Source organism: Phyllostomus hastatus, unplaced genomic scaffold (genome assembly GCF_019186645.2).
Source record: "Phyllostomus hastatus isolate PE091 unplaced genomic scaffold, TTU_PhHast_1.1 phas_contig_29, whole genome shotgun sequence".
Taxonomy (NCBI): domain Eukaryota; kingdom Metazoa; phylum Chordata; class Mammalia; order Chiroptera; family Phyllostomidae; genus Phyllostomus; species Phyllostomus hastatus.
This window is the reverse complement of record NW_025333835.1, coordinates 46,887,052-46,901,604: the sequence shown is the minus strand read 5'-3', so window position 1 is coordinate 46,901,604 and position 14,553 is coordinate 46,887,052. Positions and strand designations below refer to the sequence as shown.

At 53.0% G+C, this 14,553-nt stretch overlaps 1 protein-coding gene across 8 annotated transcripts in view; it reads left to right on the top strand.

The window, feature by feature from the left end:
• The first annotated feature begins 956 nt into the window (after window positions 1–956).
• POSTN (periostin) overlaps window positions 957–14,553 on the top strand; it is a 30,274-nt gene continuing 16,677 nt past the window's right edge. For all 8 annotated transcript variants that reach the window (XM_045839194.1, XM_045839198.1, XM_045839193.1 and 5 more), the window contains exons 1-10: window positions 957–1,119; window positions 2,407–2,505; window positions 4,846–4,910; window positions 6,560–6,717; window positions 8,846–9,010; window positions 10,042–10,188; window positions 10,562–10,703; window positions 11,788–12,000; window positions 12,566–12,700; window positions 13,832–13,980. In XM_045839194.1, coding sequence (XP_045695150.1) covers window positions 980–1,119; window positions 2,407–2,505; window positions 4,846–4,910; window positions 6,560–6,717; window positions 8,846–9,010; window positions 10,042–10,188; window positions 10,562–10,703; window positions 11,788–12,000; window positions 12,566–12,700; window positions 13,832–13,980 — 1,413 coding nt within the window. In that variant the 5' untranslated portion in view covers window positions 957–979. The remainder of the gene's footprint in view (window positions 1,120–2,406; window positions 2,506–4,845; window positions 4,911–6,559; window positions 6,718–8,845; window positions 9,011–10,041; window positions 10,189–10,561; window positions 10,704–11,787; window positions 12,001–12,565; window positions 12,701–13,831; window positions 13,981–14,553) is intronic.

Sequence of the window (14,553 nt, the reverse complement as noted above, 5' to 3'; positions counted from 1 at the left end):
CCCTGGGTGCAGCGGCGAGAAGGCACACCCCTTGGCGAGGAGCGGCAGGGAAACACTGAGGGCCTGCAGGGGCTCCTGACAAGGTCAGAAGCGTCATCGGGTCAATGCCCCCGTTTCCTAATCGGCATCCAAATGCCCCGTGACGGACAGTCGGGTCAGTACCGCCGGTTTCCAGCAGGGGGCGCTTCAGCCTGGGGGTTATCAGAGGGTGCGGGCCTCCAGGTTTCCCGCGCGGGGGAGGTATGCGAGGAATAAACACTGCAGCCCACATGTTTTCCTCTCCTGCTTTGTTTCAGGAGTTAGGGCCCCGCGCCAGGAGTGGGTTCTGTTAACTCCGTCTGCGCCTTGCCGCTCCCCCTTGAAACCGGATGAAGGGGGCGGAGGGGCTGTCTGTCCTCAGCGGGACCCGCGGCGGGGGAGCCTCGCGTCCCCAGCAGCTGTGCCTCGTCCGCAGCCCCTCGCGCCTCTGGCGGATGTGCACCCTCCTGTGTGTTCTGGTGGGAAAACAGCCCCCTTCCCCCTGTGACGGGGGGCGACTGTGACAGCAGGTGGTCGGAGCAGACAAGGAGGTCGCCCAGCACAGGGCCATGCACCCCCCAAAGAGGGGAGCTGCAGACTGCTCCCCCCAACCCCAGGGAAATCACGTGTCATCGAAAGGCCCCTCTGGATGACACTGCAGAATGACAGCGACGCAGGCACCCCCAGTGAGCCAGGTGTTAGCAATGAAGACGGCGGAAATCATCTTAGTGTGAGGGTCTTCTTCCCAGTGAGTCAGAAAGAGGCTCCTGGACTCCGCAGCCCCAGCCCAGCAGGTCTGCCCTGGCGGCTGGCGGCTGGCGGCGGCCGACTCCTCTGCTGAGCCTCCCCCCACCCACCCGCCCACCCCCCGCCCCCCGCCCCGTGGCATGTATATAAACCCCGAGCTCTCCAAAGCCCGCTCCAGTGCTTTTCGGGGAGGTGCTGCAGGCAGAGGCTGAGGATGGCTCCTTTCCCACCCGCACTGGCTCTGCCGCTGCTGCCGCCGCTGCTGCTGCTGCTGGCGGCCGTTAACCCTGCCGACGCCAACGGCCACTATGACAAGATCTTGGCCCACAGCCGGATCAGGGCCCGCGATCAGGGGTGAGTGGGGGCTAAACCGCTTTCTTTCCCCCCCTTTGCAGGTGGTGTGGGCAAGTGTGCTCACGCTGTCTCTCCTTATGAGAAAGTCACAGGAAAAGGAAGCACTGGATGGTCTGTGATTCTTAGATGGGCTTTGAACTTGAAGCGTTCCTCGCAGAGTAACTTGTGCCTCATCGCTTTCTAGGAAACGTTACATTGTTCTAATCTGACATTTAACAGGGCATTTCTTGATGGTACGGTTGACTTGTGTTTTTATTTTCTCCCAAAAACAGCTGGGGTGAGGTCTGTGGTTAGAAGCCCTCCTTAGGTGAACGGCGTTGAGATAGCTCACAGGATGTTAGGGAAATTTTGACTCAAGTTCTGTATAAAAATTAAGTAACTGGTAATGTAGTTCTCTGGCTTGTTTTAAGCATAGAAGAAGCTTTTAACTTTTAGAGTCAGTAAAAAATGCAAAAAAGTGTATGCTTCTTAGGAAAAATTCAGCTACCACTTAGCATTTTAAAAGTTATGCCCTAATTTAGTGTCCTCACCACACTGCTGTTTGAAAGGGATCTTGGCAGTTCCTCCTGGGCCTCAGGAGGCTTTTTCGTAATGCCCCGAAGCTCCTTGCCTTACAGGGCAAGCAAGACTTCTGCCTCTTTAAGAGGAAAAAAAAACACTTAAAATCCTGGCAGAGGATGTTCTGATCTATTAGTTCCATTCAAAAACTAAATTTTCCTGTGTGCGGCCGTGGTATCGAATGTCGCCTTCACGCATCTGTGCCATAACTCACTAGAAAACCACAGAGGAAAGTAGTGCCTGTGAGTTTGTAGACGTTACCGTGTGGGCAGTAGTACCACTGGTCCCTTCTGCCCTCTGACCTCTCGCGGTTCCGGGGGGCCCTGAAGGCTCCCCCGCCCCAACGTGAGCCCGCCTTTTGTCTACGAAGGTGGACGGGTTGTGTACGGCTGAAAGTACTGAGACACGGGAAAATGAAGGCCCGTTGAGCGGGGGGCTGCCTCTGCGCCCCTCCTGGGTGACCCCTCCTGGGTGAACCCCCAGAACGCTGGCCGCTGGTTCCCAGGGTCTGGCCCTCCTCGGCTCTCGTCTTCCCGGAAACCCTCCCCCCCCCCCCGCTCCCGCCGTGGGGCCGGACCAGGGGTCGGGTCTGGGCCAGACCACACTCACGTCTTCCAAAGTCAGACCCACGCGTCACCTTAGTTTCCTGTGTCCGTCCCACCTGTGAGTGTTAAATGAAACCAGGTGCCACCGGGACATAACTCTCTTTCTTCTCCTCTGCCGGTCAAGCCCCAACGTGTGCGCCCTGCAGCAGATCCTGGGCACCAAGAAGAAGTACTTCAGCACCTGCCGGAACTGGTACCAGGGGGCCATCTGCGGGAAGAAAACGTGAGTCGGCCCTTTTCTCCGGGGGCCCGCCCTGGGGCACGCGCTGCATTTTCCTTGGGAACGCTCCCCCCCGCCCCCGCACTGTGAGGGTGTTCTGTGTCTAAAGAATGGGTCGCGCACACGAAGGGTGGAGCTCAGCCTGCATTTCCCCACGCGCTGGGGGGCTCTCCTGCCCGAGCCAGTGTGGGGAGGCCCAGAGACCGCACATCACAGGCACGCGGCAGTGCGGCGGGGTGCAGTGCGGACTGGGTCATTTCTTTCTTTTTTAAAACAGATTTTATTTATTTATTTTTAGATAGAAGGGAGGGAGGGAGAAAGAGAAGGAGAGAGATCCGTTACCGGTCATGCATCCCAACCAGGGAGGGACCTGGCCCGCAACCCGAGCATGTGCCGTGACTGGGAATCGAACCAGCAACCCTTCGGTTGGCAGGCTGGCACTCAGGCCACTGAGCCACCCCAGCCGGGGCGGAATGTGTCCTTTCTACTCGCTCTTTATGCCAGAAGAACAACATGATCCGAAATACCAGGGGTTCTGAGGCATAAATAAATGTTTCCCTACAGTCATTTGGAAATTATCTCAAGCACTCCAAGTGACGCCAGAGTTTTCATGAGATTTCAAGTGGCAAAGGATTTGCATTTCATCTCTTTACTTAATTCAGCCATTCTATTCCAAGCCGCCAGATTCCCAGGGGTCCACAAAGCCCACCACGATATTCACTATTTCAAACGTCAAAAAGACAATTACTCTTTAACTTGGTTATAGAGTGCACTGATTAACTTACAGTTGGAAACCGTGTTTTATTGCCTGATAGACATGCTTATTGGTTGACTCTAGTAATAAGGGTTAGCAGAAAAAATAGGACCCTGGGCATATACAGGTCGAGAACTCCTCACATGTGCCAATTCTTCCTGTTGAAATGACGGTGGTGAGTCATAGACGGAGTCCCATCGGAGATGCCCCCCAGTCCAGAGAACGGTGGCCGTGACCCCTTCCTTCCCATTAACTAGGGCGCCACCCACAGTGCAGACCCCCGGAGCGGCCAGGTGAGGGGGCGGGGCGGGGGAGACCTGCTTAGCACGTCGTTGTTAAACATCGGTTACTCTAAGTACGGTGGGAGGGCCGGAGGGTTATCAGTCAGAAACCTGTTCTTAAATTTAAAGTGTCAGCACGGACAGTAAGTGCAGAGTCAGTTCACCTCCTGGAGCCTTCATCTCTTCTACTGCTGAGGTGCGGGCTTCCGCCTTGCAGGGTGTCCGCAGGGAAACCGAATGGGCGGACGGGAAATTGCTGAATGACTCGCGGTATCAGGTGTCCTCGTACTTGAACTACTTGAAACAAACGGATTCGTGCAGACGGGGAAAGGGGCGGTGAGCAGATGCCTGTTTGAGATGGGCAGGGTTATCTCTATTTCCAAATGAGAATCACGTATTGAAGACCACCCCCACCCCCCGCAGCAAACCAGTGCAGGACCCCGAAGACTGTCGCCAGCCACTCCCACTCGGTGGCTTCGAGGGGTTTCAGCCGATGCTCCTTTTTAACCTGGGCATCCTTCCCATTGGTTTACAGGCATCAGGCAGACTTGTGAGTCCTTCGTGTGTTTACAGTCACAATTACGAGTCAGCAGTGGCCATGAACTTGGCCAGGGTGCACGGCAGGCCCGAGCCGGGAGCTCCCAGACTCTGGATTCAAATATCTTCCTTCTCCCTGTTCCTGGTCTCTGTGAGGCATCTGGGGGATGCACGCTCACGACGCAGGAAGGGACCCGCTCCCCGAAACCTTGAGGGGGAATCTTTATTATGTTCTCCCTGGAAGTGGAGGCGGGTGATGTAATCTTCTGTTAACCGTATAAATGCGTCAGAGATGCCAAGGCTTGTGCCAAGCGTATGCCAAGATTCTTGCTCGCTTTCCATGAAATTTTTTTTCTGTTTTGGAGCCTGGCTCATTACCAGAAATATAACAATGTCTCCTTTGTTTAACTCTATTAGCATATTTTCTTCCCCCAAGTAGCTTCATTTTTTTTCACAAACACATTTACATCTGAGGCTCTGGGATAAATGTAAATGCTAGCTGCTAGTTTCGGATAACCAAAGAAATAAGAAACTTTGACAGGAAGAATGCCTGATTTCCATCCACTGGCAGGTGCTCAAATTCCCAACGACACCTTTAGGACTCGACTGTGTTGGTGGACAGAAATGTCTGCTTTCTGGGTGAACAGCTGCTTTAGAAATTTGGGGGGAGTCGGCAGAATCCTGCAACACACCCTCTGTAGGCTGCAGGGTGTGTGTTCATCTCCCGGAGTCGAGTCTCCATGGTAACGGTGACTTTCCTCCGGCCCGCAGGACCGTGTTGTACGAGTGCTGCCCCGGGTACATGAAGATGGAGGGGATGCAGGGCTGCCCGGCAGGTAAAACCGCGGTCACTGAGAGAGGGGGGCTTGCCGTGGGTGGGGGGAAAGCCCGAGGAAGCTGGCAGAGAAGCCAGCTCCGGGTGTGTTTAGCGTCATGATAAGTCTCAGCTGCACCCCCACAGATTCATATTTATGTTAATCATGAAGTTATCGTGGCGATAAGGTGGTAAAACCTGCTTTGCATGCACCGAATTCTGGACAAGGCAACAGAAGCTTAAACTAAGTTAATTCAACGTTCCTTCAAGAACAGAAATCGCCTCCTCCAAACCCCTCCCTTTGAACTTGTCCGGAAGCAGGTCCCTGGCCACGTGGCGGGGCACCGCCTTTCCTGAGCGGGCAGCTCTGGGTCCGTGACGGTCCCCCTGTTGAGAGCCGGCTTCCCACAACGCTGCCGACTCCAGAAAAATGGCGCATCCCTTTCCTCTTTGAAATGCCAGCTCTTCCGACCGACTGTCCCGCCCTCCTCTGCCCACCCTCTCCTCCCACCAGAAGCTCCTCTTGTCGGGGGGAGGGGGGAGCCCACCTCCCTTCCTCTGAGGTCGCAGGGCCTCGGGCTCTCTCACCGGCGTGGACGCCAGCCCAGAGAAGCCCCCACCCCGGCCCAGTCACCTCCATCTGACTGTGACCCCAGACTGGGGCTCCTGAGTCACGTGGTCCCGGCAGCTGAGAGGATTTGCAGGCCAAGACCTCGCTCCGGGGCCCCTGAACTTCGGCTACTGTGACTAGTGATGATGTCACAGCGGTAGCTCATCACCGAGTGTGCAGTCGGTTCAGACTGCTCACGGGCCTTCCTTACACGGGCAGTGTCAGGCCGGTCTTCCTCCGGGGTGTGCGCTTCCCACGTGAGCACGGGGCTCGCACGGAGCCCTCCTCCACCGCGCAACACCTGTGAGTGTCGACTCGCTGCTTTCCCCGTCCTGCTGGGATCTTTTCAATTCCCGGCTTTATCACTTAATATATTAATGGTGCCGCCTAGTCTCACCACAGTCCCAAAAGTGATAATCACTTGTCCAATGCTGTTGCATGAACCAGACTTATTTTCAAATATGACAGAGTTATAAACACAAGTTGGCCGCACCAGTCTGAAGGTGGGCATTCATATATATTAATCTTTCTTCTGGAAGCTCAAGAGAATTATTCTGGCCACGTTAGATACTTGGACTTACTTTCTTCCTAAAGTGATGATTAAAAGAAGCAGGTCTACATATGTCTTTCAGAAGCCAAATCTTTGAAAATTGTGTGCCTACACCTAAAATATTATATTTAGGAACTTTAAGGCAACATGACTGAAAATGTTACCTTTGCCATGACATAATGAGAAATATTTCCTGATGACTGTAGCAGAGCTATTATGATTGGCACTGAGGGACACCCGGACAGACCCAGTGTGAGACCGGGATGACCATTCAAAACTCGTTTTCCTCACAGGGATGTACCCACAGGCGTGTAATTTCCAGCAGCATTTCATTAGTTGGCACTCAGAGGCCCACTCTTGTGCGCCATCAGTGAGTCCTAGAGTTTTACCGTTGCTAAAACGAGCAGCTCCGTGTATTGTGGAAGTCCGTGCGACGTGTAGACGACTGTGCAATAATACGATTGCTGAAATGAAACCCTAAACCCTCCTCCTCCTCTCCCCGCGGCTGCAGTGATGCCCATCGACCACGTCTACGGCACGCTGGGCATCGTGGGGGCCACCACCACGCAGCGCTACTCCGACATCTCCAAGCTGCGGGAGGAGATCGAAGGCAAAGGCTCCTTCACCTACTTCGCACCCAGCAACGACGCCTGGGACAACTTGGACCCGGTAATTCCCCTTGTCATTCGTGCGGTTCGCGCAGCTGGTGTTGTCGCTCTGCCTTCGTTGCTTGGTGACCTCGGCAGTGGGCAGGGGTTCGTGCATTTGCGTGGTGCGTGTGTGACGATGCAGAAAGGGGTGGGTTGCAGAGGGTAAGGAGTGAACCACTTCAATGCGCCCGTAAATGAAACGACCCCCCGGCGCCTCATGGCCTGGGAAAGAAAAGGCAAACCAAGAACGGACTGAGCGAGCGCTTATTATTATTCGGTTTTACTCCTCTCCTCTTTCCTTCTTGGCTCTGAAAAAGTATGTGTAATTTTAATTGGCATATCTAGTAGAAAGCTAAGTTAAGAAGCCTGGTGACATCTGAAGTTTATTATGTTATGTTATATAGATATACTTAATTATTATTTTAAGTGTGCGTGGAGATATTGGCTGTTCAGAGGTCGACAGACTGATAAACACACGTACGCATGTGTCAATGGAGCACTGTAAACAACACATCTGATTCTCAGATACGTTGTGATCTACAACACACCCAGTTATGAGTGAGCGGATTTCCAAATCTGTGAGGCTGGTACGGGAATCTGTTCCCCTTTCTAGCTGATAGGAGGGTGAGTCGGTGATCGCCCTGGGAGTCTGCTAGCACCCGGTGACAGACAGACTCCCGCAGACGGCGCGGCGCTGCGTCTGCAGTGCGGCCAATCCGCCCGGCGGCACAGCGCTCTCGCTCTGGCTCCGGGTGGTGTCCGACCTCACCGCCCACCGCCCTTCCCGCCGACTCCCCGCCTTCCCCGCCGAGGGGCCGGCCTCGGGGACGTCTGGCCGGGAGTCCGCTGGGCTCCCTGCACCGACCTCCGGTGAGGTCAGCAGCGGTCACCTCGGCACAGTAACCCCGTGCGCGACCTGTGTTTCTTGCACTTGCGGCCCTTGGGTCCCCGGGGAGTATTTCTAATATCTATCTTCATGTTGCTCCTTGGGGACAACTTCGTATCTTTAAACAAAAAGGTGCCTGAAACATATGCCACTTTTTCCCCATAAACAATTGCTTTTCTGCTGGCTTCACCCCCCCCCCGCCCCCCCATAACTGACAGTAGGAACCTCAGGGTTCGGACTGAAAACTGTGGGTCATCCCCAGCGGCTCCCGCTCCAGCTCCTACAAACCGCGGTTCGTCGCCCACGTCCTGTGTTTTCTACTCTTGCTGCCCTCGTTCCTGCGTGCACAGCCACCCTATAGCCTCCCCGAGGCCCAGGCTGATTCCTGGGACCCGAGGCCACGCCATCCCGGTGGCTGCCCCCGGCCCGTCCAGTCCGCACGTCACTCGGGCTTCGGAGCCCTGCACGTTCCTGCCGCCCACGCTCGTCCGAGCGCCTCTCGCAGGCTTATCTGGGAAGCACGGGAGTGGGTGCGAACCGCGCGGGGGCGGGCGGGGGCGGGGCGACCGCCGCTCTCCTTCCGCTCGGCCTGCTGGGCCGCTGGCCCGGGCCATCACCCCACCTCCCCTCTCCCCGCGCCCCTCCGGGGCCTGTCGGCAAACCTCCAAACGCTGACCTTTCTCGTTTGACCCCTGACATCATCGTTTCCTCCTCCTGCCCTTGACCTTGTCGAGTTCACGTTCACATGCCCTGCGTGACCAGGGTCTTCAGGCAGAGACTTCGCCTGACCTGTCATCGCCCTTCCCGTAGCTCTGCACGGCCTTTGCCACTGGATAAGGGGAAAGGCCCGGGGCATTTGAATTCTTAAATTTGCTTTTGAATAAACACAAAATCCTTGCATAGTAAACACATGAATGCTTTTTGTTCTATTGCTCACTATAATTTAAATATCTGATAAGCCTGTATCCCCATAACCCTTTACATTATATCAAGATGGTCACTTCATCAGTGTATGTGTTTAAGATTTTGTTTTGTCTCTAAAAATGCCCACTCACTCTACCAGATTCAGGACGCTTGCCTGTGTACCTGCACTGACAAAATCCCTTAATCAATTCAAAGGGTATAAAGTAAGTGATGCCAGTTTCGTTTGCCCAGCTAGATAATGCGATGAGAAAGTAATGAGAGCAGAAGTGGTACAATTATCAGTCTATTAAGGATGAGCCACAGTGAATTAAACTGCTGTCGCTTTAATTCTTCCTAGGACATTCGCAGAGGTCTGGAGAGCAACGTGAATGTTGAGCTGCTGAACGCTCTGCACAGCCACATGGTCAACAAGAGAATGTTAACCAAGGACTTGAAAAACGGCATGATCATCCCTTCGATGTACAACAATCTGGGACTTTTCATTAACCACTATCCTAACGGGGTAAGTTTCGTCAGTAACAGGGTGTGTCTAAGCAACATGGCCCTTAGTTTCTCGGTACTGTTTATATCATAGGGCGGTGCATTATTGACTCAGCGATTGATTTCTACTAAAGAGTGATTGTAGCCCTGGCTGGCGTAGCTCAGTGGATTGAATGCCAGCTGGGAACCAAAGTGTCCCAGGTTCGATTCCCAGCCAGGGCACATGCCTGGGTTGTAGGCCATAACCCCCGGCAACCGCACATTGATGTTCCTCTCTCTCTCTCTTTCTCCCTCCCTTCTCTCTCTAAAAATAAATAAATAAAATCTTTAAAAAAAAAGAGTGATTGTGAGGAATCAGTGAAACTGGCAGTAGACGCAGATGTTTGTTCTAAGCAGGACATTTAGTAGCGATGTGCTTGAAAAAACCACAACCAGAGAAAAATAAGAATTGAGAGTTTATCAGAGAATTTATCAAAGAGTAACAGGGAATGAGAATCCCTTTCTCAGCCTCTGGCCACTACCCTGACGCAGGCTCCCGTGTGTTCGAGGAGAATCCTTGGGTGCAAGGTACACGTTCGCGCGGCTCCTTCAGCCGCCCAACGTGCAGGCGCAGGGAGGACCCCTGACGAGGCAACAGGTAGGACAGTGTCAGAACAGGACTCACTACATTTGTGAGTGTCCGTGCTCCTCCCTCAGAACTTAGTTTAGGGCTATGGAGGCTTTTTACGCAAGTTATTGCGCCACATCAGAAAGTCGATTGTTATCTTTATAAAAGAAAGAAAAGAATACGAGCGACAATTCAAATGAAAAAAATGCTTTTGTCTCCTGCTTTCCATGTCCAGTGTAACCGTACTTGCGTTCTCTCCTGGCTTTGCTTGCTCATTCTTTCGTACACGTGGCAACACGTGGGTCCCCACTCCCAGCGTCTGCACCAGAACGCCCGCCCTCAGGTGCACTGCACCCGCACGAACTCAAAGTGCGGAACGGGCTGGCGGTCTCCGCGGCCGACGGGCAGCTCTGACCCCGCACGCCGGTCTCCCCACACTCTCCCAGGTCGTCACCGTGAACTGTGCGCGCATCATCCACGGGAACCAGATCGCCACCAACGGCGTGGTGCACGTCATCGACCGCGTGCTCACCCAGATCGGCACCTCCATTCAAGACTTCATCGAGGCCGAAGACGACCTCTCGTCGTTCCGGGTGAGTGTGAGCAGCCCCGGTCGAGTGTCCGGGGTCACTGCCCGTCCTTCTCTTCCCGGCCCCGAGGGAGGAACAGTGAAATGCTGTTCGGCAAATCTATCGCCTCCTATGCAATAACATTTATGTGGACAACGTAGACGGGCCTGGTTAGTTCTGCAGCTGCTGTGTGTTTAGTGCATTTAGAACGTGCCCGCCTTGGTTGCTACGCGCACGGCTGGACGTTGCTACTCTCCCTGCCCGAAGGTTTTCTAACCAGGGCAAACTGCCGGGGCGTCTACAGAGGCGGCCAGCCCGGGCGGCCCAGGCGAGGCACGCGGTCCTCCGCGCTGGGGTCCGCGACGCCCCCGCCCCTGAAAGCGCCTCTGTGTTGCAGGCGGCCGCCATCACGTCTGACATCATGGAAACCCTCGGCCGAGACGGCCACTTCACGCTCTTCGCTCCCACCAACGAGGCTTTTCAGAGACTTCCCCGAGGGGTCCTGGAGAGGATCATGGGAGACAAGGTGGCTTCCGAAGGTACGAGAAGGGCTCCCCCGTGCGGAGCCTCCCAGCTCCCAAGAGGAAAAGCGCGCCCGCGTTGTCTGTCGGCTCTCGCGAGCAAAGACACAGGCTTGTCTGAGTTGGGCCGTAAACATCTTAAAACACAAAGTCCTGGAAAGAATGTGCGGAGTCGTTAAATAATTTAATAGTTCAAGTGATTACACTCCCAATATTCAAAAGATTACATGTCTGAACTGTTTTCAAGTACGTAAATAGCCACATTAAAAAGGATTAACAAGTGTTGGAAAGAAATATTCGATGACCAGATTTTCATACTGTATACATATTATGAAATGCTCTTAATTCTAAATGTACCCTAAGGGGCGTAACTGAGCTGAGAAGATTGCGCGGTTCTCTCGGGCCATTACCGGTCCACAGAATTGGGCTTCTCTGCACTCTCCCTGTTTCCAAGTGGACTTCACGTCATGCCTAGTGTACTTCTCTCACTCGGCCTGTTCCGAAGTACATTTAACCAACTTGCGATGAGGCGTTTTGAAGGTGCGGATATAATAGCGCTGAGGCACAGATCCCTTGAGATTCCTGGAAGGGACCATCTTTCTCTGGCTGCGTCCTCGACGTTGTCGTTAGGGAATGAGCTGCCTGCTGGCAGCCCGTGTTAACCCCTTTCTGAGTTCTGTGCCGCTGTTCTGGGAGGCGTGCGTGTGTGGGACACGGCCGGGGCGTTCTGGAGCAGACAGCTTCACAAGCTTTCTGCAGGGGACATTTTTTTTTCTGTTTTGGCCTTCACATCAGAAATTATTTTCTTAGAACAGTGGGAACATTTTTTTGCGGTATTGCACAAATCATTTCATGCAACTGATCCACTGGGCTGAGCTTTTTCTGTCGCATACACGATGAGAAAACATTCCAAGAACTTGCACAGATTTTAAAAACCTTTGGTTGTTTAAAAAAAAAAACAGTAAAAGCTTTTGGTGGATCCTGAGATAAGACGCGTGTATTATGTTTTTAAGGAAGACTGGTTGTCGTGGTGACGCGTGTTTGGAAGGGCCAGGGCCAGTCCCGCCAACAGGGACACGTTCTCGCTTTGCTCTGCCCCCAGCTCTCATGAAGTACCACATCCTAAACACGCTCCAGTGCTCGGAGGCCATCACGGGAGGCGCGGTCTTTGAGACCCTGGAAGGGGACACCATTGAGATCGGATGCGACGGCGACAGCATCACGGTGAACGGGATCAAAATGGTGAACAAAAAAGACATCGTGACGAACAACGGCGTCATCCACCTGATCGACCAGGTCCTCATCCCCGATGCTGGTGAGTGACGGTGTCCTGTTCTTCCTCTTCCTCTCCCTCCTCTTGGTCGACGAGGGCACCTCCAGAGCAGGGCCGCGAAAGACGGGCGTCCAGTGTGAGGACGGCACGGGGAACTCAAACGCAGAATGAACAGGAAAGTGAGCCGGTCGCCCCATCAGTAACCCGTGGGCCCCAGCACCTCATGTGGGGAACATGGGTTTTCTAGGGTTTCTATTGTCTAATATTCAGGAGGCCCCCACAGGGCCAAGGGCTTCTTAACAACACGAGGAAAGGTGTAACCAAACGGTCATCTTTGAATACATGAAAGCGTTACGGTGCTCACGAGAGTCAGGTGCAGAGGTGAGCAGTGCAGAGTTACAGAAAACGGCACGTGAGAAGGCAGGAAGGCACCGTCCCCCCGACATGCTGTGCGGTTGTGACCCCCAAAAAGGGAAGCTGTGTTTGTCGGTGCAGCCAAGAGCTTCTAGAGAACAGCCAAGAACTGACGTACGAAGTTGGTCACGACGACGACGATGGTAACAGTGACGGCGCCTTTTGGGAATCCTCCTCATGGTTTGTTTTACAGCCAAACAAGTCCTGGAGCTGGCCGGGAAGCAGCAAACCACCTTCACGGACCTCATGGCCCAGCTGGGGCTGGCGTCCACGCTGCGACCCGACAGGGAGTACACCTTGCTGGCCCCCGTGAACACCGCCTTCTCGGGTAGGCGCGCCCCCGGCCCCCGGCCCCCGCCCCGCCCGCTCTCCTGCCCCTGGCGTGGTCTCGCCCCTTCGCTGCCCCGTGATTGTTTGCAACAAGGAATAACAGATATTTTACAAGGTGTCAACTGGTGTTTGTAGTGGCTATCCATACCGTGGGTTAGCACGATGCACTCTGCCAAAATGTCCTGCTTTTCAAAGCGTTTTATTACAACAGGGAATCGTGCACCTGGAGTGCAGGTTTGTGTGAGGGGTGTTTACTGACTCTCTGAATAAAACCACATGACCAGCGCACATCATGTGTCTTAAAAGTAAATTTAATTTTCTTATCCGATACCCACATACGCGGGTATATTTTGCATCTCAGAATTTGACAGTAAGATGTTAAATTATAAATAAATAAAAGCAGGAGAATATTATACATTTCCATATTATAACGTGAACTCTTGTTATAAGTATTTTACCTAGTAGCTGCTATTCAGGGACAGTGTTTAGATTAATGTAACCTGCTACGATTTCCAGAAAAGTGATTTTATAAAAACATATTTAGATCGTGAGGCATAATTTAATAATTATAAAAACAGATAAATACCATCATGCTTTACAATTTTCCAAATACCAAATTGTGACATAGAAATTATTAATAAAAAATGCAAATCCCTAGAAATGTTCGACTCTTTGTAATAATGAGGTCCATATGTGTTAACATTTACCCACCTTTAAGAGGTTGGGTGCTTTGATTTTTCTCCTCAATAGTAAAGATAAATTTACAAATGATTCATCAGTAGTCTTTCGTACGATTCATTGACGTCAAATTCTCCGAGAAATTCTTGGCCAGCGTTAGAGTTTGTCTTGCGCCAGTGACCACACACCACACGCAGCCCTGCCAGAGAGGAAGCCCACTGTGCGCGCTGCGTGGGGTCTGTTAGGGTCGCCGGAAGGGACGGGTCACAGAGCTTCGGTGGGCGCACAACACCCACCGCCTGGAGCATTTAATTGACTCGCATGTGATATGAGCATAGGATCCACAATATCGATAATAAGAACTGACCGTTTTCATGAATGTCTCCTACCAGGAGAAACTCGAGTGCTTTCTCAGTAAAACCATCTTCTCTTCTTGAAAACGTGCTCACAGATGATACCCTGCGCATGGACCAGCGGCTTCTGAAGTTAATTCTGCAGAATCACATCCTGAAAGTGAAAGTTGGCCTCAGCGAGCTTTACAACGGACAGAAACTCGAGACCGTCGGAGGCAAACAGCTCAGGGTCTTCGTGTATCGGACGGTGAGTGAGTCAGGAGGACGTCAAGTATCTACGTTGGCCTAGGTGTCCAAGGGCGCTTGTCAAAGAGCACTGTTACAGCAAAGGTTTCCCACAATTTTATGAAGTGTTAATAATTAATACGCATCATGAGACTGGGAAACTGAGTGACGTGTGTGAAGGCAGGAAATGACACGACATTGCTGTGTGTGTTCGTAATTCAGAAAATCTGCATTTGTTTCATGACACATAACTTTCTTATAAAGCATTATTTCAACTCCAGAAATCGCCCACACTTCTCTAAAATAAGCTGCTCCTTATCTGTAATGTACGTACAGCTGGCGCACACATCAGTTCCAGGTGTGCAGCACAGTGACTGGACGTTCCCGCGCCTTACTTACGGTGTGATCGCCCCACTAAGTCCGGGCACCGTCCCTCCCCGGGCGGCTGCTCGCCGCATCCCCCTTCCCAGCCTTCCTCCATCCCCCCACCCCGCCCCCCCGGAAACCACCCGTTTCACCCTAATGCCAAGGAGTCGTTGTTGTTTGTCCCGTATTCCACACGTAAGTGAAGTCGTGCGGCGTGTGTCTCTCTCTG